This window comes from Leuciscus leuciscus (assembly GCF_965113295.1).
Source record: "Leuciscus leuciscus genome assembly, contig: HAP1_SCAFFOLD_546, whole genome shotgun sequence".
Lineage (NCBI taxonomy): Eukaryota > Metazoa > Chordata > Actinopteri > Cypriniformes > Leuciscidae > Leuciscus > Leuciscus leuciscus.
In genome coordinates this window covers 11,263-37,417 of record NW_028118193.1, presented here as the reverse complement: position 1 = coordinate 37,417, position 26,155 = coordinate 11,263, and the positions used below count along the sequence as shown (strand labels likewise).

The 26,155-nt window shown below is 38.9% G+C and overlaps 1 protein-coding gene across 2 annotated transcripts; it reads right to left on the bottom strand.

Moving 5' to 3' along the window:
• Positions 1-77: 77 nt before the first annotated feature.
• On the bottom strand, positions 78-24,218 carry LOC309491768 (uncharacterized protein). 2 transcript variants are annotated; one of them, XM_082190807.1, is made up of 4 exons: positions 23,649-24,218; positions 15,231-16,197; positions 4,020-4,208; positions 78-889 (listed from the first exon to the last, which is right to left on the bottom strand). In XM_082190807.1, exons 1-4 carry the CDS (start codon positions 23,743-23,745, stop codon positions 550-552), a joined length of 1,593 nt encoding a protein of 530 aa, XP_082046933.1. In that variant the 5' UTR covers positions 23,746-24,218; the 3' UTR covers positions 78-549. The 2 variants fall into 2 exon arrangements, with proteins under 2 accessions (XP_082046933.1, XP_082046932.1); XM_082190806.1 differs by having other exon boundaries at positions 81-892; positions 23,649-24,212.
• Positions 24,219-26,155: the final 1,937 nt, after the last annotated feature.

Sequence of the window (26,155 nt, the reverse complement as noted above, 5' to 3'; positions counted from 1 at the left end):
TACTATGGAAGTCAAAGTCTATGATTACCGACATTCTTCAAAATATCTTCTTTTGTGTTCAACAGAAGAAAAAAATCCATACAGGTTTGGAACAACATGAGGGTGAGTAAATGATGACAGAATATTACATTTTGGGTGAACTAACCCTTTAGGACCTCGACACCTATAATATCACCTCAAGCCAGATTACAAGGCGCAAATTACACAAAGTGCTTAATACCTTGTTTTATGTTTAAAACAAATAGCCTGCATGTTTATGCATATGAACGTTCCAGGGTATAATGTGTCTTCCAGGTCTGCCTCTGTATTGATTCTTGTGCGGGATCAATAGAGTCGCTTTCCCATGAGTCTCTCAAACCGCTGTTAAAGAGAGTGTCTACAGGCTAGACTATCTGTTCATAGAGAGACAGTGGATGGGGCTGACAGACAGTGACAGACTAAGGTCATCCACATCGCCAAGCCCCACCATTAACGGAGCATCAAAAAGCGGCGTTCGCAAAAAAAATAAAAAAGACCAGCTATTTTCCCTGCTTCCCGGTTACCCTGTTGCTATGGTAACAACTGTTGCCTCAGTAACCACACTCCTATCTGAGAGCAGACCTTTTCAGCGGAGAAAACGCTCCCATCTCTCTGTGCGCTGTGCACCCCCTCCCTTACCAAAAAGGTTACGCTCGGGGTCCATGCAGAGAGGGGGAAGGAGGGGGAGAGGAAAGAGAAAGACGAGAAACACGTTACCTGACAGATAATGTTATCATAGTAAGCCAAAGCACGGGCATGAGGGAGGTTAGGAGGGGTGTCGCAAAGTTTCCTTACATTTGGATGGGAGCCCTCAGCGATGGTGGACAACGAGAAATTATCATTGTGGTGCTCCGAGGAGGGACGGTACTTACTGCTGCGAGGTGGCAGGGGGCGAAAGGGAGAAAAAGAAGGAGAGTGATGGAATGGAGGGAGCATTGTGGGAAAATGAGAGGTATAGAGACAAGGACACAATGGAAAATATAGGGGAGGAATATTAGAATGAAGAGATTATGAAGGACAGAGGAGAGAGAGAGAAAGAGAAAAGAGCATTAGTGCAATTCTAGGACTGCGTTGGAGACACACATTCAGTTTACAACCTGTGATGCAACATATCAGATGACAAAATGACGTCACTTTTTTTTGTTCTCAAAATCAACAAATATTTCACCCATTTCAAAACATGAGGAGTTTTAAACATTTCATCACCATAAAATGAGCTCAAATGAATAAACAAACTAAGCTTCTTGGGCTCATGTGTAAATCGCAATTTCTTCCCAATTTTTTTCTTCCCTTATCCTTCATTTCCCACTTCTTACTCAAACGTTCCATTACTCTTCCTGTTCTCAAACATAGATAATAATAATATATACAATTTAAATACCTGCATCATTGGCTAATGAAAGAGGCTGGAAAAGGAAGAGAGAGGGAGTTGGCATTCACCCGCGGCAACACTTCTATTTTAAAGGCCAGTATAGACATTTTGGCCAATATAGCTATTTTTAAAGGGGCTATATGTAAGAATTTACGTATTAATCACATTTGTATTGCCAATACGTGAACAGCTTGTAATGAAACTTAAAAAACGAGATCTTCCCCGACTTCCTAGGTTTTCTATGAAAGCATAAAAAAAAAGGATGTGACGTTTACGCACACTCACGAGAGCCTCTCTCTGTAATACTTTTTAACCAAACTATCATAATTTTAATGACCTAATCTGTCCACATGATGACTGTGAATTGCAGAGCTAGTGGAAACACATCCACACAGCTACGATCAGATGCTTTCTTAACTGCTGCTTTCTCAATGCTGTCATTTTTGTTGTGTCTATTTTATTATTGAGAGGAAAGTGCGCACCACATATTTACATATTCATCTAACTGTAGCTCTCAGCAGCGTGGACAGCATCAGGATGCTCGTTAAAAGTATATCGCTGCAAAGATATTTCCAACTTTTTGAATTTTCATTGAATCATGTGCACAAGTGCAAGCACTGCAGTTCACTTAATGGCCACCGGTATCGTTAAAAACGTTTTCTGAATATATATTTATTAATGTTAATCATTTTGCATATTGTTGGGCCTATACAGATGAGCGGGCAGTCATGGCCTAATGGTTAAAGAGTTGGACTGGTGACCCAAAGGTTGCTGGTTCGATTCCAGTACCGGCAGGAAATGACTAAGCAAGGCACCTAACCCCCAATCGCTTCCTGGGCGCCACACTCCGGGTGTGTGTATCCACGTTTGCAGTGTGTGTGTTCACTACTCACTACTCTGCTCCTAATGTGTGTGCACTAACTTGGATGGGTTAAGTGCAGAGGTCAAATTCCAAGTATGGGTTACCATACTTGGTCATCACGTGTCACGTGTCACTTTTCACTTTAATAGTATCATTATGATTTCAAGAACATTTTTTCTTACTTTTGGGGTGATGTACAATTTTGACAATGTGATGGGTCGCCACATAATGTTAATCTGGGTTCTGAAGTAAAACCACTTGAGAATTTATAGGATCAATGCCTTCTCTTTTTTGCTTTAACATGCCCCATCTTTTCTGCTACAATCTGTAGATTAGATCTCACAGAGCAGAACGAACTCAAGCACATTTACTTGCAGCAGATGTTGAGGTGGGTGTCTGATGTATTCACGAGTCTCATCTGTAGCACTGCTGCCCGTTTCTCCCCTCCATCACTCTCACCTCCAAACATGGCCGCCCCTCCTCTGCAGCCTGTTATAAAACTCTCTGTTTCTCCACTGGCACTTGCTTTCCTCTTCTGCTCTCCTCTTTTTTCTTTGAGGAGGGTGCGCGCTGTTTAATTCCACCCCCACACCCCCCCCGGGTCTCACAGCTGTATGTAGGTCAGCCGGCCCCTCCTCCCCCTCTGCCCTACTTTCAGCTGGAGCTTTAGTGACATCATGCATTCTGCCCGCTGCTAGCGCAGTACGCTAAGCATTAGCATGACATCCACTCACGGCTTTATTTGGTCTCCGATTAGCAGCTGCACTATCACTAACAATTTTTAGGGAATTAAAAATTGAGCAGACTTTTACAAAAGCCATTTCTGCTATTATGTTGTTGCTCTCAGTTAAACCTTTATTTATTTAATTATTTTTTTATTTTACCCTGCTGTAAAATACAGCTTAAAGTTGGTTTGCTGGTCTTGGCTGATTTAAGCTGGCCTCCCAGTAAGGCCAACCTGGTCTAACTATAGTTAGCTCACTGACAAGTCCCAAAAATGAATCTAAAACCAGCAAACCAGACCGGTTAACTAGGCAAGCAGGTTTAAGCTGGTAAACTGTTAAGCTGGGTTTTTTTTTTTTAAACCGCAAACAAACAAACTCAATATTTATTTAAACATTAAAGAAATATTTAAAGAAAATATTAAAGAAAAGTTTTATTTTGTCTTGCAATTCTACACAACCGATCAAATTTAGATATTTTTTGAAAGTCTCTCACCAATGCTGAATTTATTTGGAATTTATTATACAGTAAAAAGTAATATTGTGAAATATTATGACAATTTTAAAGAGCTGTTTTCTATTTTAAATATATGATTTATTCCTGTGACTGAAAGCTGAATTTTCAGCATCATTACTCCAGTCTTCAGTGTCACATGATCCTTCAAAAATCTAATTCTAATACGCTGATTTGCTGCTCAAGAAATTTTTCTTATTGTGATCAAAGTTTTTGCTACTTAATATTTTTGTGGAATACATGATACACTCCTATTAAAAAATGTGGCTTATTTTTTTTTTGTGTGTATATGCTGGAGAAAGGTCATGGGATTGAATAGTTGCTATTTAAATAACAGCACAAACATTTGGCAAGCTCCACTGTGTGTGACTTATTTGTTCCTAATTCCGCCACAAAACATGAGGTTTTAAGGCTTTTAATCCATAAACCCTTCTACTTTGTCTTACTCTCTCTAAAAATCTCTACCACATGGGTCATTTTCATGAATTTAGCTGTGTCCTGCCAACTGCCCACAGCATGCCGGAGTCTCACCTGCGCTTGCGCAACTTGTTATTCTCAGTCTTGAGCACGTGCAGCTTCTTGGCAAAGCAAACGACGATCATGAAGAGCAGGAGCACCATGAGAGCGGAGGCCCCGATGGCGATGCACATTACCTGGAACTCTGTGATAACGGACTCGCAGCGGGCACCCTTGTGCCACATGTAGTCCTGGATGTTGCACCTGCAAGACAAAGAAAGGGAAATATATGCAAAGCCTTTTCCAACAAATTGGTAACACGCTTGTATTTTTACAAGCAGATTTTGATGCAATAGTCAAAAGTTAATTCAATATACAATGAATAAAATTAATAGAAATATACATAGCAGTTACGGTAATTGCAAATAAAATATTTTTATGGTGCAACAAACAATGATTGCATCTAAACGGGTTATTTAAATATGAATGGAACGATCCCATTATTTTCGTGAGATATTGCATCGTTCTTGCATTATTAGTTGCTGTTCAGAAAACATTACTTTTTGCGGACATTATCCCATTGGCCATTCCTGGTTCAAGACCAGCAGGTTTTAGGGGTCAGTGTGGAGCCAATTTTTTTTTGCCTCTTCTCCAGTAAAAACATATGGAGCGACAAGGCCCTTACTGGGATTCATCCAATATCACGCCAACACACTCATTTTTGAAGTAAGACACATTTTAAACACACCATATTAAGACAGTATTTTAATCCTTACTGGCTTCCCAAAAATGTGCTTTGATTCCCAATGTAGTCTCTTGTTTCATATGAATTATGCATGGGGGCTCAGTGCATCTCCTACACCAATGGCGAGTTAAAATTCACTGCCTTCAGCATTTTTACCATTCATTTTTGCAGACACCTGGGTGGATGACAAGTTCACTGCCTTTATCTTGCCTTAAGTTTCTTCAATACTGCTTTAGACTGGATTTAACACCAGTTCTGAACCTGTTCTAGAAGTCACTGAACTAACTTCAAAGACTGTCAGGATCTGTCATATTAAAACTCAGTGACATTTGCCTTGATAATCCAATAAGGCAATCCAATGATACAATAGTACGTTTGAGCGTGTATGAAAATGTTGCTACCAAAAAAGGTTTCAGAACGCTGGGCTTTGCATCTGGGTTTTGTCAGGAATAAAAGCACATGGGCATCTGCATCCTCTCCATCAGCTCCCTAAACTTTTCCTCCTCCATTTTGCACACATAACAAACAGTAGGGTTGTATCTGTCAGAGGACAGACAAACAAACAACATCAGCGGTGCAGATGCCGCAGTCAGATTGAAGGATGAAATCTGTATCTTTTGAGCTCCACCAGCATTATTGCTAAGAGTCAGGCATGAAATGGCATGATGTGATTTACCCATGTATGCAGGCTATGTTTTCCTATATTTGTTCCTATATTATATAAATATATATAAAATTTGTGTGTGTGTGTATATACTGTATATAACTTTATAATGTTATTACGAATATAGTAACACTTATATATTATATATAAAACATCTAATCCGACAATATTTTTATAATATAAAATATAAATGTCACAATATTCTAAAGTACATTATGCATTATTCAGTGTGTGTATATATATATGTATATATATATATACACTGTGTATAATGCACTTTATATATCTTTATATTTATATTTATGTGTGTGTTATATATATATATTATTTATATATAATATTGAAATTTAATCTATTCTGAAGTTTTTATAATATAAATGTTTTAATTGATAAAAAATAGAATACATTCTATATGTAATGTTTTATATATATTTAATATTTTAATTACATTATAATTAAGAATATTATAAAATGTATACATTATTATTATAGAAAATCTAATCTGATTGGTTCATCCCATTGGTGATGTTGCTCCAGGAACATGTCCAAATTCTGTTAAGCGTGTACAGTGGTTAAAAGCTTCAATGGTGCATCATGCAGATAATCGTGGGAAAGAGAGATTCAAATAGCTGGAGAAGGGAGAAAAACAGATGTATATAATAAAACACAAATCTGATGATAACTGAAACATTTGCAAGCAATCAAACGCAAATGATCTGCAAAGACTTCAGTCCTGACTGCACCTCTCTCTCTCTCTCTCTCTCTCAACCACATCTACAATTGCACACACTCAAATGTAAATGTCTATAATGAAAGGAAGTCGTCTCCATTCACAGTCTTGGTGGTCACGGGAGGGGGGTCTGAGGTTTCACTTCTTTTCACTACAGCATCCTGTATGCCCCTTTGTGCCTGAGCCAACCGAGAGCGAGACGAAGGAGAACAGGGTTGGCGCGGCGCCACCGAGGGCATTCAATCCCAGAAGGGAGAGGTGTCAGGAGTGTTGATGTGAGTGTGCATATAAATGCATCCTTACAGTGGGCTGTATAAAGCAGCCTGTCTATTCAGCCCCTCAGCTGTTTCTCATCCATCCTCCCAGATCTCAACACTCTTAACTGTGTTTGTTTCTTCCACAAAGTTTGCATGCTATCTAAATTACATTCTACACCCATTCTCTTGCCAACTCTTTTCCAACCTAACCCTCTTTTCAGGGCTTTTAGTCAAAATCTTTTATTACTTTCGTGCATTATGTTCTCCTTCCCTCATCCACTGTCTCTCTCACCCATGTTTATAACTGCACAACCTTTTGACTGAGTCAGTAGTCAGAACTGTTATGCAATCAGTCATAAGTCGTCCCAAACAGAGCCTACATCAATGAACCCGTTTACACAATTTTAATATTATTATGTGAAATGAAATCAGATGGTTAGATACATTCTGAGAAGTTCCAAGAAAATCCGATATAACTGCAACTGACAGGCTGAGTGAGTTTGTGCGTTAGACTACAAAACACAAGCCACCAGGCTCCTTAACTAGGTGAAGTGATAGTTCAACCAAAAATGTAAACTCTATCATTATTAAAGGTAGGGTAGGCAATTTCAGAGTGGCTAGCTTTGAAAGCATGAGATCCCACCCTTCCTTCAGAACGCTCTCCAAAGCTCAACCCGATCTCACGGCAATTCGTATGTACAGTATTTTGCGAGGTGGCTAATTCGTACAAATTCATACAACCTCACTCGTACAAATTCGAAAGATTTTTGCTAAATCGTACATATTTTACGAGTTGCCCAATTCGTATGAATTCGTACGTATTACCCCTGATCCCACCCCTAAACCTACCCATCACTGGGGTTTAGAAATATCGTACAAATTCATACTAGTGAGGTCGTAGAAATTCGTACGAATTAGCCACCTTTTACTCACTCGTACGAATTGGTCGTGAGATAGCGTTGAAACGCACACAGCAGAGTCTACAAAGCGTCACGAGACGCCGTTAATTTACTTCATGTCTCAAAGGACATAAACAGCTCCGGGTAGAGCGTCACGGGTTGCCATCTCGTAATTACAGTTACAACATGGTGTGAACGCGGCATTAGCTCGTAGTTTTGGTTCACGAGGAACTGTAAAAGATGACCAGGTGAATGTCTACACAACACGCTGATGTATGTGATGTATGCGGGAGCGGGTGCGCAGAGGTATGGAAATACATATGTTGACAGGCAGGTATAGACCCTTTTACAGCCCACGTGATCAAATAGCTGCGCGCGCATTTTGGCAACGGAAGTGGTGTTTCTCCCCACTGGCTCTAACGTGTTAGCAACTCCGAAAATTTATCAAAACGGTTTCCCAGCATCAAAATGTCTGGTTGTTGCGTTTACGGTTGCACTAATCGATATTCCACCAAGGGGCTTAAGTTTTATATTATTCCGACAGGATCACAGCCGTTTCAGAAGAGTGGCTGCAGGCGATTAAACGTGTTGATTGGAGCGAGGAAATAATAAAAAATGCTCGCGTCTGTTGTTTAATCCGCTCGCGCAGCTTGACACGCTGCTGATTCTCGCCATACTTCCGTTGCCAATGTGCGCGCGCATACGTCATCATTGTGTACAAACAGTAAAAGGGTCTATAGGACCACAAAAAAAAAATCGTGAACATGAAAATTTTTTGGTCCTGAGACTTCCACAGAAGCTATATGCACGTTTCTAGACCACTTCTATTATGAATAGGTAAGTCATACAGGTTTGGAACAACACGAGGGGGAGTAAATAATACAATTTTTAGGTGAACCATCCATTTAACCAAGCAAAATTTTGCTGATTATCCTGCATAATTTTAAAAGACCATTTGTTAACATCATGACTATGCTAGTGCACCTAGAAATGTTGGTCTAAACTAGATGAGGGTTGAATTTGTGCGGTTAATCTCTGTGTATAAATATGGGCAGTTTACGAAGCTGCCGTGTGGACAGATGGTGCAGCTAAGACTGTGTTTGTGTGCACATGTGTGTGTGTTACATGGAGTGTTGAGATGGATGGATGCCAAACAGCCCCAGCTGAGCAGTAGCAAGCAGTAGTTGAAACAGATGTAGTGATGACATGTCATTCCATCACTAATATCTCTCTTAAGACCAAACCTCCCTTCTGTTCCCCTCCATTTCTCTTTCTTTCTCTGCTCTGTTATCTCTTCCTCTTTCAAGAACAACATATATACTGATAGTTTTGATTATTTTATTAAAAATGTCAAGAAACCTTTTCTGTTCTCAAAAATATGCATACGTGTGATTACACACCATAATTTACATGTCATAAAATGCTGCAAATCCACTGAAAGTCATCTTTAGTCATGCAAGACCAATGTAAATTTAATGTAAATTTAAGACAGGCAGGTCTAATAATCCAATTCATTTATTTTCCACAGATAACGACCAGATAATGATAATTATCTGATTATTCTCAGATACCAGATAAGTATCTGACAAAGAAACAGATAATGTGTTTTATAAACACTTTTTGCTATACTGGTTGAAACTCTGTTTTTTTATTATTATAAAGTTGTATACAACTTTATTCGCATAAAAACAGTATAATCACAAACAGCGATAGGCTATATACAGCAAAGCTCAACTAACTGTAACTATATTATTGCCCAGCTCTTTATATAAAGTTGGATATAAGTATGTCCAACTTTAATTGCATACAGTATACTCTCTTAGGGCAATACTATATAGCATATCTCAACTGCTTGAGTGCTTGTAGTGTCGCAAAATGTAAACTAGGCTATCGCCCAGCTCAAATCTGCTAAATGTGACTATAATGCATGAAGATAATATGTTATTATAAATATTAATACCATGATTAAAAACAACGTGAATTGTGAAAAGCGCAATAAATAAATTTTACTTTACTTGACACAGCCTCAAAATGCATCTTAAATATTCATATTCATCTTGTCTCTAATGTATAACTTCCTTAATATGCAAAAAGAGGGCAAAGTAGTTAGGAATCATCTGCATGCTCACTGCACTGGTAGTGCTAACAATATTTTTAGCAGATGCATTCTTACTAAAATGACAAACAATGAGCCCAGGTCTTACTCTAAAAGTTATTTCACAGAGTACACTAATAGGGGGACAAGATTTTTGCCACCAATCTTCCATTAAAAATTAACTGGGAACTCGCGGTGACCGTGTAAAATTGTCTTTAGGAAGATCTACTAAAACTTGGCGCTCAACTATCGCTTAATTAAGTGTCAGTACAGCTTGTCATAGTAAACACAGCCACACCATGAGCGGCAACCCTTCATTAACTCTAAACATGTGGTTTAGCACTGCTGTCACAATCATCACTCCTCGATTGCTGAATAAAAACCCCAAATTACCAGGGTTACAAAGGTTTACAATATTCAGCTTTGAGAGGCTGCAGGCCACTTGATCCCCTGCCGGATCCCTGGGGTGGTATAAGGGTGATCCCCAGATGGAGAACGCTTTTACTAGGAGACCGCCAATGGTAATAACCCAGTGACTGAGAAGGATCAGGACTGGATTAGACCAATCATTAATCAGGTCCAACTGTGTCTGTCACAACAACACTCTATCTATAAAGAACATTAAGCGCTTGCTGATCTTCAAATCTAAATTAACAAATTATACAATTTAAAGGGTTAGTTCACCCAAAAATAAAAATTCTTCCATTAATTACTCATCCTCGTGTAGTTTCAAACTCGTAGACATTCGTTTGTCTTGGAAACACAAATGAAGGTCTTTATAATGAAATCTGAGAGCTTTCGGTCCCTCCATTGACAGCCTACATACGCAACTACCACTTTTAAGGCCCAGAAAGGTAGTAAAGACATCATAAAAGTACTCCATGTTATGAAGCAACGTGAGTGCTTTGTTTGTGCAAAAAACATAATTTACCACTTTATTTACAAAATATGAATCTCTAATGCGTGTTCATGCAAAAACATCTACTCTCACGTCAACACAACACGCATGCGCCATGGTGCTCTCGTGAAGGAATTTCAGAGATTAATATTGCTGCATATTACAATATATAACATTGATTTTACAAAAGAAGTTGCATTTGAGGTGTTCATCCTATTTGCATTTGAGGTGTTCGGTCTATTGAGCTATGAAAGAGCATAAAAAGTCCTCTTGGATGTTAACATTAACTTTCACTGACTAGAATCACAGTCAAAAACATGTTTTTTTTTAACTGAAATGAAGGCACATCTGTCATTTGTCCACACATACAGAAAGCTCTCGATAGATCACTAAAAGAGAGGCACGTGCGCAGGGGAGGGGGAAGGACAGTGCTCTGAAAAGATGTCTGAGCCATTAACATTCATACTCTAATAAGATTGCAGTGGTGAATAAATCAGTGTTCATGCGAGCCTCATATAAACAAAGCCAACATGGGACACAGATGCCCAGAGCTCCACTGACCCACTTTGACTAGGCTTGTTTTGGGGAGTCAGTGAGGGTAACCGGCCCCAAAGAGGGGGGGGGGGGGGGGGGGGGAGCGTCTGTTTACAATGCAAGTACATGATGAGGAACTCAGAGACAGGCTCAGAAGAAAAAAATCACATCTGATTCCATTTAGCAGATGCTCTTATTCAGAGTGAGAAATGTAATAAATTACACTGGTAATTATGATGATGACTAGGTGAGAGGTGTAACTGGGAGTAAGTTTTCAGCAAGATCATTTGATATGAGCACAAACTGCTCATATGTGACCCGATCTGGCGAAATGAGTCGGAAGTCGCAACGTTCCATTTTAAGATATGGGCCGTTTATGTGGAAAAACAATGAAATAATAGATTTTTTTTATTATTATTATTATTGCTAAATTTCAAAGAACAGACATTCAAAAATAATCTCCTAAAGTTTCGTAGTCCAGATAATTGATAAAAGGTATTTAAATGACTATTAAAGTTTACAAAGTTTTACTAAATTCGCTGGAAATGAATATTGCTTTTCTCAACTCCTCTCGGCTCTGAGCATTTCCCGGGAATCCCCTCAAACGTCTCTGCTTTCCAAATATGGTGTTACACGTTGTATAGAACCAATCATAAAGCTTAGAAATGTACACAAACGCTGATCATTTGTCAATGGGAAGCCCCGTTTCGACTGACCGGCACGCGATTGGTCCAGCCATCCTCCTGTCAGACTCGTAGCGCTATGTGTAAACAAGCTAGCAGATCTCCTCAGAAAGATTAAATATTATTAATTTGAGAAATGTCGCTGTCAAAAGAGAGCAAAGTCGCCAAAAAGTCGCCAAAAGCGTTGAACTCACTGGAGGCCTAAGCTCTGCTGCTGGTCATCAAGAGTGGCTAAAGCTAGTCAGTGATTGTTTTGGATCTGGAGACGTGTCATCCTCTGATGACAGCGACAGCCCTGTGGTATTTATCGTGTATGGATGTGAGTGAGTGCAATTATTCTGTGAGTGTATTTATCTGCAAGGAGAATCCATTACAATGTGTTTGATTTATTTTAACCCAATATTTAACTGTTGGTATCTCCGTTATGAATATGTTACACTGTCATTGTCTAGCCTACACAAATATATGATTGCATAGGCTAACATTATTTGTTCTCTGTTTCCTTGTCTCTCTCTCTCTCTCTCTCTCTCTCTCTCTCTCTCTCTCTCTCTCTCTCTCTCTCTCTCTCTCTCTCTCTCTCTCTCTCACACACACACACACACACACACACACACACACACACACACACACACACACACACCCTCTCTCAAGCAAAACTGTAGCACCTCTGTTCAATCTTTCTGATTTTAGTAAATGTTTGTAAAAGTGCCTTTTAAATTATTTATTCAAATAAAAAAATTAAAATAATTTGAGCTTCAGCCTGGCATAATAGCATATATTAATGTCTTTGGTCAAATTAAGCTGTACAATAAATAGTTCATCCCTTTAAATGCAATGGATTTTGAAAGATATCAACAAAAAACGGGCAAAAAACTTTAAAAGCGATTTTCTCAGGTTTTCAATTGGAAAAAGAGGGCAGACGACCATAATTCAAATGTGTATATCTTTACAACCATTCAAGGTATGACTTTGACTAGGATATCAGTTGAAAGCTTATGGTCTCCTCTTTCCATTAATACCAAAATCTCAATTTTGAAGTTTGGGTCACTGTGACTCATTTTGCTGGATCAGGTCACATATTATGTTACTACGGTATTATTCAGAGGGGAAAAGGGAGAAAAATAATAATTTTAATCCAGCACAACTGGCAGACAGGCAACTGTTTGGTCCCCTAGAAAAAAAAGAGATTAAACAGAACATATGAAGGTCTAAGTCTCCTGCTTAGAGTTTTCTCCTGAGAAAAAGACCCCAGTAATCTCACATACTGTATGTCTCCTCTAAGAGATCTCAACAAACTCACAAACTGTGCTCAATCATCAAACAAAAACCAGAGATTTCAATATTTCTCGCATAAATGATCTATTTATTCATACATATAGCTCTATATTTATTGCAAACGGCATGCAAATCATCCTAAATTCAAGCAATGTCTCAGGAGAAACATCTGACAAATCTCATGAGCTATGAAAGAGCAATCTCTGAGCAATAAAACGTTCAGTAAGGAATGAAATTCATAAGAATAAATGTGATTAAATCTGAAATTTACAGCTAACCATGACCTCTGGACTGACAAAGGTTGTCGATACGGTCAGGGTCATTGCACAAATCCAAAAAGAGGGAGGAACAAGAGATTTATGACCATGAATAGGTTGTTAATAGTCACTGGCTGGCAAGGGGATTGTCTTAGATCTTAATCACAATGTGAATTACAACCGGTGTGTGTCTGGAAGAGTTGTGGAGGGAGAATGACAGTTAATTTCACAATAATGCAGTACTGATATCACCTGAACCCATTATCTACCCAAGGTCTACCCTCCCAAAACCCCCAAAATATCATTAATATGTGACTTTTATGTAAAGAAAATATGGTAGTTGCTTTTCAGGAAGCAGTGAGCTCGGCTCTCAAGTATCCTGCCCCCATTTTGACCTAATCTACCCGTGAACAAGCTGAATTTCATATCTCCTCATACTTATTTTCAGCTTAAACATAATCCTCATGATGACCTCTTTATAGCGGTTACAGGTTACTCTTTATAGCGTTTGCTTGCATGGTAAATGTATTTGCAGTGATAGTGAAGTTAATGAACCCGCTGTTATTGTTATTCTTCAAAATAGGACTTTTAAACATTACTTTTCCAGTAAAAGAGAGGATATAATGCAAGACACATGAAAACAAACATAAACTTATGTGTCTAGAGTCTAGACTATTGTGCATGTTTCATGTTTGGTCACATGTTTGGGCAAAAACAGTTGTGCTCAAAATAATCTGGCAGCGAGAGGGAAGTTTCCTAATAAACTTTCCTCATAAAGAATCTGGGAAAACATGTGGTGCTTTCTGCTCTGCAGCACTCAGCCTGTCCTTGTGCAAGTCCTTAGTTCCCCTTGTGACCAGATGTGCCATGAGGAAAGGCACATCTTCTTGAGAGGTTCCCTCCATTTCATTCCAATTTAGAACTATTAGATTTGTCCAAAGAAAATACCAGGGGTGTTTACTCATGCATAAACTAGGGCGTTGTGGGCGGTTGCCAAGGCATTACTATGTGGTTGCTAAGCAGGGATGTGCATAATTCAGAATGGATCCTGTGATGGATTTTTTAATTAATCATAACTAACATTTATTTTTCTTGCAGGAACAATTAACATTCATATGCTTTTGAATCTTAAATGTTTCCAAAACCTTTGGTCGAAAACTCGTGACTTTGAGTGTGTGAGTGTATATACAACAAATAGGAGAAATGAAACTAGACAGATGTCTAGATTTGAAAACTTGTGATAAACAATGAAGTAATCAAGAAAACAGAGTTTGCTTCTACCTAATAACAGAAGGGTTTGCCTATGAAGAACCAATCAAATTGTAGGGAAATTATGTAGCCTAATGTATCATATGATTTTTCCCATGCTCCTATTCTATAAAAACTGTTGTATTCTTTTTGCTGGTGGGATTCTCTCTGAGATTTGTCTGAGATCCTCCGGACGTGATAAAAGCATATTCAAAGGCATTGTCTGAAGTCTGTCGGTTATTATTGCTGTGCAGCAAGTTAGTTAGCAGAACAAGTCAGTTAGCGAAACACTAGAGCTCTTACTCCTATTCCCAAGTGATAGTGTGGAGCTGGTTAAGAACACTAGAGACCTTATTCCCAAGTGATAGTGTTTGAACGGAACGAGACGTCGTTCGACTCTTTGTGAGACTCTTAAGCGGGGTTAGATTGCGGTCAGGTAACTATAATTCTTATAGGCATTTTATGTGGTCAGAATTGCTACACTATTCACGAGCGGTCAGAGGTAAACTCAACTGAGTATAATATTTTCAGGTGTCTGGGACAATCGGTTCAACCTAAGTCAGGTGCGTAGTAGTTAAAAATTTTTTTGAATTTCTTTCCAATTCCAATTCTGTATCCCATTCATTAAGTCAGGATTTTAATTGGAATTTAAAAGACATTCTCAATTCAATTCTGAATGGCAAACAGCCATGTTGCTAAGGTGCTCTAAATGTTTGCTGTGAAGTTGCTAGGGTGTTTTGGATGATTGCTAAGTGTTTTCTTACTGGCCCAAGTCAGAAGAGCCGACCCTCAAGTACTCTGGTCGCTAGACATGGTCACACCTTTGATGTAAGCCTATTGGATTTTGTCACCTGTCTCAACATCCACTAAGCGAAAATTGTAAGTCTAATCACCTAGAAAAGTAATAGCACACCTGTCCTAAACAAACCAAACGATAAGTATGAGCAAAATTAATTGTGATTCTTGTCTTAGTGAATAACCTGGTTCTTCTAAACGTTTACCTGCAGAGCATTTGAGTTCCTTCCAGGACGTAGCACTGGCCCCCATTGAAGCAGTAGTTGGGCTGCAGATCACATGGGGACTTGCAGGTTCCATTGGTGCGGACAAAGCCCTGCCGACAGTCTGAGCCATTAACTGAGTCGATCACACCAGGGGGAGCACGGGGTTCTTCTTCCACAGTGGCTCCTTTGGGAAACATGAAACCAGGGTTGGGGGGCAATTGAGGAGGAAAGCGTTTGGAAGGAGGGGTGGTGGAGACGTCATCATCGTAAGACTCAGAAGTGCTGCTGTTGGGGTAATCGTCGATAGTGGGAGTCACATCGTCGATGGTGGGAGTCACACTATCGTCGTAGGGCGTCATGTAGTCGTAGTTGTCAGGCATGGCCCAGGAGGTGGGGTCACGGCCCTGAAGCTCGTGCGGTGACAGAGACGATGGGTCTAAGTTCTTGCGGTGGGAGCTAGAGTCGAAGAAATCTACAGTGACATCAGATGGGGAGGGTGGATGAGTTGGGGACGGGGTCATGGGAGATGTCTCAAGGTCAAGGTCAAGGTCAAACACAGTGGTCTTCATGTCTACTTTAGCATCCTGCCAGGGTGGTTGTGTAGGCACTTGCTTCTTCACTTCCTCTTCCACTTCCTGTTCCTCTTCCTCCAAGGTATTAACAGGCTCATGGGGAAGCAAGTATTCGATCTCAGCAGAGTCGGGGCTGATGTCTGGACTTGCCAAAGTGGTTGTGGCACCCTCACTGGAAGTTGGAGTTCCTGGAGTTGGCGAGAAGACTTCATTCTGCATGCCACTGCCTACATCTTCATCTCTGAGCTTTCGTCCGGTGGGAGTCAGGTCAGAGGTGCTGGGCAAGCTGGTGAACTGTGACACCTCCTCTATCTTCTCCTCCTCACCCTTGGTTGACAAGGAGGTCACATTAACAGCACTATCAGCCTCAGTTTCATTTCCCACCACAGAGTTACCTGTTGAAAAGAGCAGATTAAGGTTATAGGAGGAATGAAAAACCTTACATTCATCCAAACAATAAAGCCACTTGTATTTAACTATTTCCTTATTTCCTTCTCAGTGGTAGGTCTCCCAATATCTTTTAAAAAGCTTCTTTAGCAAGCCTTGAGATTAGGTGTAATTATTTTACTAATGTACATGGTTCTCAAAGGCAGGATTAGGGATTAGGGGTCGAGACTTGAATCATAGGGGCTCCCAGCGGAGTAACAATTAGCTAAAAAGAAACAGCATCTTTGACCACCAGAAAAGCCCATAAATTCTTTTGTCATCTATCAGGTCTAATCCAACAACACAATTTCATTAAAGTTAACACAGTGTTCATAATCAATTTTTCAGCCATAATGTGAATAGGATATTCAATAAGAGGGGAAAAAACAGTAAAGAGAGGCTAGAATTTATCCATCGAGTTGACCGGGTTGTGAAAAATGTCAGTATATGGCAGGTGTTTGAAAAAAAACAGGGCTTTGTAATAAGTAAATAAATAAAAAATTCATATATATATAGTATATTTATATATATGCGTGCAGATAATTTGTCGAACTTGTTTTACTTTAAATATAGGCAAGTTAAAAACTAGAGGAAAACCAAATATACTTGTATTCAAAATACAATCAATTAAAACAAGTCTAAATATCGTGTACAGTGTCGCTTCTACAGTAAATGTATCTATAGTGTAAGGACTTTTACATATTTTCACTGGAAACAAGTAGTAATTTTTTGCAGATATGAAAGTTTACATTTCTTTCCATGAAAAAATCAAACAAATCTTTCACAATATGAACAGAAACACTACAAGCATGGATTCTCGCAATGAATTTGTAAAACACTTCTATAGAAGTTGAACACGAACAAAGATACTTGTGTATTGAAAGCTCAAAAATATGTGTTGCGGCTTCCACTACACAGGAAATTGAGTGCATTTCTGGAATGGCAATAACATTTTTTGTGAACAAGTATATGGACTCAGTCAACAGTGTGCTTAATAACAGTGGATTTGTGATCCTGCTTTCCTGTCGCACAGAACAAAAGTCTAAGCAAACTTACATGACAGTCTCTCTTTCTTGAGGACCGCTGTTTCCAAAGATGACTGTTTTGCATTGATTTTCCACTGCTATTATCTGACCGCTCTATTGATGAGTTTATAACTTCTGCATTGCCTGGCCATTTTTGTTCCAAGAACCTCTGTGTTTTTTTTAAACACATGAAGAACTAAACTGAGTAGGATATAGTCGGAGACATAACATGTGACAGTGGAGACTAAGATCTTTGGCACAGAGATGCTCCCTCAGAAAAAGGTTCCCAAAAATGGCCAGATGTGCTTGGTCTGGATTTTATTAGAGAGTGTGAATCACTAATGTAGTATTTATGTGACAAATCTGACGGAGATGAATCAGATACAGCTCCTTTGTGGTAACATTAGACATTAGCGAATCTAGAAATGAGCATTTAGATCTCTGTATTCGTGCAGGATTAACATGCCTTTCAAACACAGATGTCAAATCAGTCATTGAAGCATAAACACCACACACAACAAAACAAAGAGGGTGAGGAGGTCATCAAGTGCTGTTTTCAAGACATCAGCAACTTTGACTCCAAACAACCAGCACAAACACTTTCAAACTTTGTCCATTTAGTTTTCTGTAGATTGAGCAGAAAAGAAACATGTGAAATCTCAGTGAATCTCTTCACCAAGGCTGCATTTAAATTTTTAAAAATCTTTCTGATGCCAAACTTTTGAATGGTGAAAGTGCAAAATAACATTGTGCACAGTCAGTCCTAAATATTTGTGTGAATGACTAAAGGTACAAATATCAAAGCTCTCTGTGGACAAATATCTTTAGCTTCTGATACACAAAAAAAGAATCCTATGTTTATTTTAAGACAAATATAGTTTTAAATATGATGACTAATACAGGAAGACATCATCAGTCTGACTAGATAGAAACCAGATGTGTGGTTAAAAAACACATGATCTCCACATTTAAAGTGTTTTGCACCATTAACATGGCCAATGCCAAGTTATAAAGCTCTCATTTGAGTAGCATAATCATATTCGCAGTTTAGTGTATCTGCTAAACCGTGTTATGGCGTTCCAGTGTGACTCATGTAGAGAGCAGCCAGTGATTAAACTAGAGATAGAAAACCAAACTCTGGTGTGGAAGGTCTGAATTGAATAAGTGCGAACAGTTAATGCACAGCGTCCTTCAACCGTTAGCAGACGTGTCATGGATACTTGCCGGTAACCTAATTAGGAGCAGGATTTTCACATTCGCTTTCATGTATCTCCTTTTCTTCTAGCAGAATACGCCAAGTCAGTCAAGGCTATTTGTTCTGTAAAAAAAAAAAAAAAACGTTTGACCCTTGCTGGAATGCTGGTTTTGCAGATTGTGTGGGTTAAATAGCCAGATTTGGGTCAGATCTTTACAGCCACGGCATTATCAAAGATCTCCTGCCATAATGCGTCTCCCAGACGGGATGCACTACAGAAGCGAGGAACCGGGGGCCCCAGGCAAAGCGGACACAAAAGGGTCCTTGTGTTTCCCCTTTTCTCTCAGATGGTCAAATCTTGTTACATAATACTGAGTTACCCCCCTTTTCTCTCAGGCACCCCAATGCAGCCCAAAGGGGAGGAGGTATTTGGGGTTTGGGGTTTGTTGTTTGGTGGCCAGGTTCGGAGGAATGATGGCCACGGGTCTTGGTTGCATGACTTTGGAGAGACGCCAAGCTCTTTGTTTGTGCAGCACTGCAGACAGTGAAGGGAGGACAGCGAAGAGCCCTGACAGTTCGTCTGTACCTCATATGGGTTTCTGATGGCAGACTGCCTGAGCAAGAACTGTGGGAGGTACATTTTAGAAGCCATGGACCCAACAGCTTCATTTAATGTTTTTCTGTCATCTATAGGTCTAGTGTAACATTGTGATTTCTTTGAGGTCAGTATTAAATGTTGACTTTTATTGCAGTTTACAACCAATATAACTTCCATACGAGCAAGACAGGATATTCAAAGAGAGAAAAAAAATCTAGTTTCATCCATAATGAATTGATTGGATCATGAAAAGAGGTGGTTGGAAGGAGGGGCCTGTATATTAACTATTAAAATAAAAAAAATAAAAAAATAAAAAAGTTTCTTTGGTATAACATGAAACATTTACAATAAGATTCGGGAATGTGTGTTAAGAAGTTTCTTATGTTCACCAAGGCTATGTATTTGATCAAGGATGCTGTAAAACAGTAATATTGTGAAATAGTTTTACGAGTTAAAATAACTGTCTTCTATGTTAATATATTTTAAAATGTCATTTATTTCTATGATTTCAGCAACCATTACTCCAGAAGTCAGTGTCACATGACCTTTCATAAATCATTCTAATATGCTGATTTGGTGCTTAATAAACATTTATTATTATTATTATCATCAATATCAATATTGATTTTTGCAAAAACAAAGAAATATATTTTTCAGGATTCTGTTGCTAGCATGATTTAACGTGTTGCTAGCATGATTGAACATTTTGCCAACATGATTTAACATCTCGCTAACATTATTAAGCATATTGCTAGCATGATTTACCAGGTAGCTATCATGATTTAACACATTGCCAAGATGTTGCTAACATGATTAATATGTTGCTAACATGATTTAACACATTGCTAGCATGATTAGCATGTTGATAACATTATTTAACAGATTGCTAACAAAATTTAACACATTGCCAACATGTTGCAAGCATGAATTAGCATGTTGCTAACATGATTTAACACATTGCTAGCATGATTTAACGTTGCTAACACGATTTACCAGGTTGCTAGCAAGATTTAACACATTGCTAGCATGATTTAGCATGTTGCTAGCATGATTTAATACACTGCCGCGGAAACGCCTAAAAACGCTGTATTATACATGCCAGGCCAATAGTTGGCAATGTCACTTTTTAAAGAAACTACACGCCTATAGACGCATGCGCATTACATCACCGGTTTCACAAATTCGAGTTTTTGAAGTTTAAATGGAGATGATAACGTTATCGTGATCATAATCATGTTCAAATAGCCTACTTGCACTTTGAAAACCCGTTTTCAAAAGTTCGCGTTTTCATTCCAACAAAACACGGTTTGTCCTGTAAACGGCCCCTAAAACAGCAGACCAAGCTAATGAATTAGTAAATAAAACATCTGTGACAATAGAGACATGGAATGTTAATGATGAACACTGGCCTTAACCTCTATGTCCAGCAGTACGTCCAGGAGCTGTTGTCAAAAGTGATTGATTATCTGATGATCAATCACCGAATGAAGCCTTAATCACTGTATCCCTCCAAAACTTTACAAAGACTAAAAAGAATTAAGTACATGCATAAAGTATGCAGAGTAAATTGATGAAATGGAGTGGAAAACGTAGAGGGAAAACATTTAACTGTGTTGTTAACACAAAACTGCCTCCATCCAATAGGCTTTTGTGAAACGCCTTACTATCCTGTGCAAAAAATAGGATGTGAATATTCCTCCATGGAATATTTTAACTTTACTTATTACGCAGGTATTAACAGTCAGATCTTTTGACCTTGAGACATAATCAGACAGCTACCACTGGACGTCTCTCCACCTCCCAATGCATAAATCTTTCCATTTCTGTACTCAACAGGTGGTTGGATGGAGGAGGGATGTGTTGCCATGGGAACCAGCTTGCCCTCGCTGTGCAGAGTGTGCAACGGCGGAGCTCGAATGCGCTGTGTGAAAAACCATCATCACAAATTTATAAGTCCACATCAACAATTTCAAGTAAAAGAAACACCTACAAAAACAAATATGTGCCAAGTCTTTTAGACTACTCAATTTTGAGTATATCTGATTTTTTATATCTTTTTTCTACTTTGATAAGCTAATTAAATAAGCTAATGATCTGTTTCCATTACATGTATGAATTCACATGGTAGATGCATTAGAAGTGGGGTGATCAGTTTCTGATGAAACACAAAATGGCAGCAGTCCACATTGACAGCACTACTTTATAATTCACTTCTGGTTGCTTTAAAGTAATTATAAAAATAAAAAATCAAGGCATTGAAGACCTAGTAAATGAATGCCTTCAAAAGAAGGAGGCGGAGAGATTGCTCAAACAAATCAATCCTTACTCTGAAAACCGACTGCACTGACTTTGTTGGGCAGCAAACGATTATGAATGAATGCAAATCTGATTAACCTCCCCTAAAACCATCTAAAATGTGTGAGCTGTTGTTTCGAGTCCATTGCAACAGATCCAGGAGAAAAGACACAGCCCTTTTGCTTACAAATCCATCCAATTCATGTGCACAAATGTATCCACACATTTATGTCAAAACAAGACTTAATACACTCTTAATAATTAAGGTTCCAAACGTGTTTTATCCCCACAGTGATTCCATAGAAGAACCATTTTGGGTTCAACAAAGAACCTTTCAGCGAACCGTTTTTAAAAGAACCTTTTTTTCTTAGTGTGAAGATCCTTTTTCCACTATAAAGAAAGGTTCCATGGATTCTTCATGGAACCATCAATGCCAATAAAGGACCATTATTTTTTAAGAGTGTACTAAACTGCAACCTGTATCAGGTAGCTGTGTACATGACATCATATCCCTGGAACAAAGAACTGCAATCCTTGAAATACTCAGGATTGGATTGGACATGCATTGAAAATTACTAAAACTGCATGCCATGGCTCCTTTGGGAATATAGTAGCCTACATTCAGAATGGTGGATTGCATTTGTAGGGATTGCTAAATATGATGGCAGTGTCAGAGGATATCAGAGTATCTTGATATCCTTCTCATTTAAGGGTATTGAGATCAGAATCCTGCTTTAAGTGTTCATGACTTTGGACTGATGCACAGTAACAGGTGGCATAAATATAGATAAAACTGCTATTAATCATGCATGTGTCAATGTATGAAAAAATCGTTTTAGAATCATATTAAAATCAAGTCAAGATGAGGCGGGCAACACCTTTTTTTCCCCTAGCAGCAGCGGAGTCTCTCAGCACAGAAGATGGCAAGTGTGTCCAGTGGGCTCTTGTGACAATAAAAAGGCGATTCAGCAAATACTGAAAGTGAATACATTATCAAATCAAATTTTCCCGCAAGGTTTCACCGCACCAATAAAGACATAATGGATTGGAAAAGGCTGTCTATGATGGCCAATGGCACTCCTCGAAAGACCATGGAGGCAACAAAGAATACAAAAATTGCTTTTTAATTTCTAAAAATTCCTCGTTCCCATGGAAGGGAGGAAGTGAATCAACAACTAAAATCAAAAGCAGGTCCATGCATGAAGCTAACAAAGGGCATGGCCACCGGTGACATCATTTTTACCTGACCAACACTAACCGCCATCACAGTATAGCTTTAACAAAGGTGTACAGCTGATATAGTGCAGTTTGGGGCATCGTCAAGAAAAATGTGATAAAAGAAAGAACATATATTATAGATAAAGTCATTCAATATTCATTTTTCTTTTAACAGATTCAAGAACACCAAGAAGAAACCTTTTTTTTCTTTTTTTCTGTCCTGTTGCTGGGCGACAAAATGCAGAAACTGCATCCAACCAGATGGACAATGGACCTTCTAAGCACCATTGCAGAATTATACATTAGACTTTATATTATTTAATGAAAAGACCTGCTTTTTTACATAAACACCGATCGTGTCAATGAGATCATCTCGCTCAGTGATCTATCGGAATTTTAAACACACCACTGGTCGAAAAGTCGCTCCCATTGGGCTGGTCCTTCATCCTTCTCTGGCTGAACGACACAATCTCTTAAATAACCCAAGTGACTGACCATTACAATTACAAAGACATTCTTGTTCTGTGCGTAAAATCAAACTACACGGATAAACAGTGTGATTTGCTGCGCGAGATTGTCCGAGCATAAATTATTTGCTGCTCTAATCCTGCCTTTGTGCGCCTCCATCATTGCCATAGTTACAACAGCTGCTCAGTGGAGTAATCACAGCGCAGTAACTCTGCACTACTACTACTACTACTACTACGAATACCACTGCATAATATGGCCAGGAGGAAAAAGAAATGAGCAATTATAAGCAATTATGTAAGATCAATGGTCTGCAAATCACTTGCAGATGTTTTCTGTGGTGTCCTTCCTTTTAATGTGGGTTAATTAATGATGTGCATTTTGGACGAACCCCCAAATATCCCAGTTCGACATTTAACCTACATTTCCACGGCGCTGGTCCAGGCACATCAGCAGCAGCCGGCTCGCAGTCATGATTTACGCGCTGCAAAACCCAGCAGCGGCTGCACTACTGACCGACATTCTCATTTTGTGATGCTGTTCTGTCATGCCACCTCGTGTTTGAAGGCTATTGAGTCTTAACTATCAGCTGATTTAATATGCATGTCAAAAAAATCTTACCATGTGCAAACAGCGGTGTCAAGAAGACAACCAGGAGGACAGAGAGCATCGGCACGCTCCAGCATCTCGAACACAACCTCATCTCCTTTCGGTACATGCTTGCGTGTAACTAAGAAATCTAGCAGGATAAAAATTCTATAGTCTCCTGGAAACCAAATATGTTCAATTCGAGAAGTAAATCCTAGATGTGTCTCGTCCGATCTGTTATATCGTATCTCCTCTGCGCTTCTCCATGTCCACTTCTTTTGTGAGGTGTCTTCTCTGGTCGTATTTGTTTACTTATATTTTTTTTCTCTATGCGATGGAATTTGTTCCCTTATGGTCCCATTGCCACAGACTAAATGCAAGTCGGTGATCTTGCTGAGAACCGAACGGACGGACGGACGCTGGCCGAATCAATCGGTTCTGAAACCAAACCGACGCGCGGCCACTTGGAGAGATGCGATTCTACGCGTTCTCACAGTATGAGAGGGAAAATGATTTCGGCTCCCACTGTCTCCCCACCCCCTCTTCTCCCCAACCCCTCCCCAAGTTCTTACTCCTTTCAATAATGTTCAACTACTGACAGACACAAAAACAGCCCTCCATTGTAAGCTCGATTATTGCCTTGCTCATCCAATGGGTTTTTATCTTGGATAGTTGGAAACACTGATGGTTATAGATCGGTGGATGGAACTGATTTTTTTCTGCTTGTGGCTTAGTCTTTCGTTTTCAAATATTTATTAATGTTTATTTTGTGTATTTTTGTAAATTACATATAATAATATATTAATAATAATAATAATAATTATTATTATTGAACTGTTTAAAATATTAAAGACTAAGCCATAAATAAATAAATAAATAAATAAATAAATAAATAAATAAATAAATAAATAAATAAATAAATAATTTAAACAATGTGGATTTTACTCCTTGTGGCTTAGTTTTTCATATTCAAATATAAGCATACATGTTGAATATGCAAAAAAGAAAATATAATTGTACATTCTGTAAATTACATTATTATAATAATAATAATGTTTTATATTATGCAAATGTTTGAATATGACTAGGCCACAAAAAAAAAAAAAAACCCCTGTTTAAATAAATACATTTATATGCTTTTAATATATTTTAAGGGGGCATCTTACCTCATCTTCCCTAAAATAAGAATATGTAAATGGTATGACCAATACAGATGACCAATGCTTTAGACATGGGTGCCCTTTTAAATGCAGAAACCTGCAGATTCCAATAATGAATTTATAAGCAGTGGATAAGAGGGCAGAGGAGATGCATGTGTTATTGAGGGCTGTGATATGGTCCAGATTGTTTACGGGTTGATGGTTTAAGGAGAGGAGAATGGAACAATAAAGCAGAGGAGGGGCGGGAGGCATGAGATACACTCCTCCGGCTGTGGTGATGAATGCATGAGGGCTGGAGGTGTCGGTGGGGGTCGGCAGCATTCTTACACACAGCGCCATTGAGAAACACAAGGGACCAGCAACAGGCGGTTCACCAATGCCTCTATGTGTGTGTGTTAATAGCGTTCACTTTGTCCAAGGTTGAAATTTCTCTCTTCTGGTGGGCAAAATAACTAATAATGCTATCAGCAAAAAGGGGAGAACATCACAAAATTCACTGCATCGTAAATAATCAATAAATCAACTGACTGTGAACCATAATGCCTCTCACTTTACAATGTGAATTTCATCTAAACCTACTTGGCTATCACAAGTTTGATGAAGCTGAGAGAAAAAAAAGCCTCAAAGTTTTTTTTGATGAAAAAAAGCTTTTCTGTAAGTTTCTTCCCACTGTACTAAAAGAGACATGAAAGCAGTTCATAGCAGGCAACATATTCAGATAGCAATTTTTGGTCAGTTACATCATTCATAAAGGAAAAGACTTTAAAATCAATGGAAAGTTTCACTGGGTGGCTTTTTCATTTTTCTTTTTTTGCACTTCCTGAACCTACAGGGGTCATACTGTAATACTACATACATATTTCAAACAGGATGTAGGATTTTCCTCTGGTCACTGAACAGTTATATTAGTACGGCATTACTGTAGTGAGTTTTTGCAATACTAATACAGAATAAACTGAGCAATTCCAAGAGGGTCCTCACACCATCGGTGCTCGGGCACTAAATAGCAACAAACATGATATATACACACAACACCATAAAAAAGAAAATCCCATAGAACTGATATTCTCCCACAGACTCATTAACCCTGTCTCTATGCCGCCTCCTCCCCCCCCTACTGGTTCCCACACTGCTCTCCGAGTGCAAGATTTGGGTTAAGTGCCAACAGGCTCCGCTTCAAAGGGACTGTGGAAGCGAAGAGCTGGTGTACTGTGGCCTCCAACCAGCGCTCTTACAATAATACAAATATACAACCATATACATTTCCCTTATAGGTGCTGGGAGAAAAACTTTTTGACACTACCAGTCGAAGGTTTGGATGCACATGGCAGAATTTATGCTTAAGATCTTAAAATCCTTTTGATCGCATATATGCTTAAA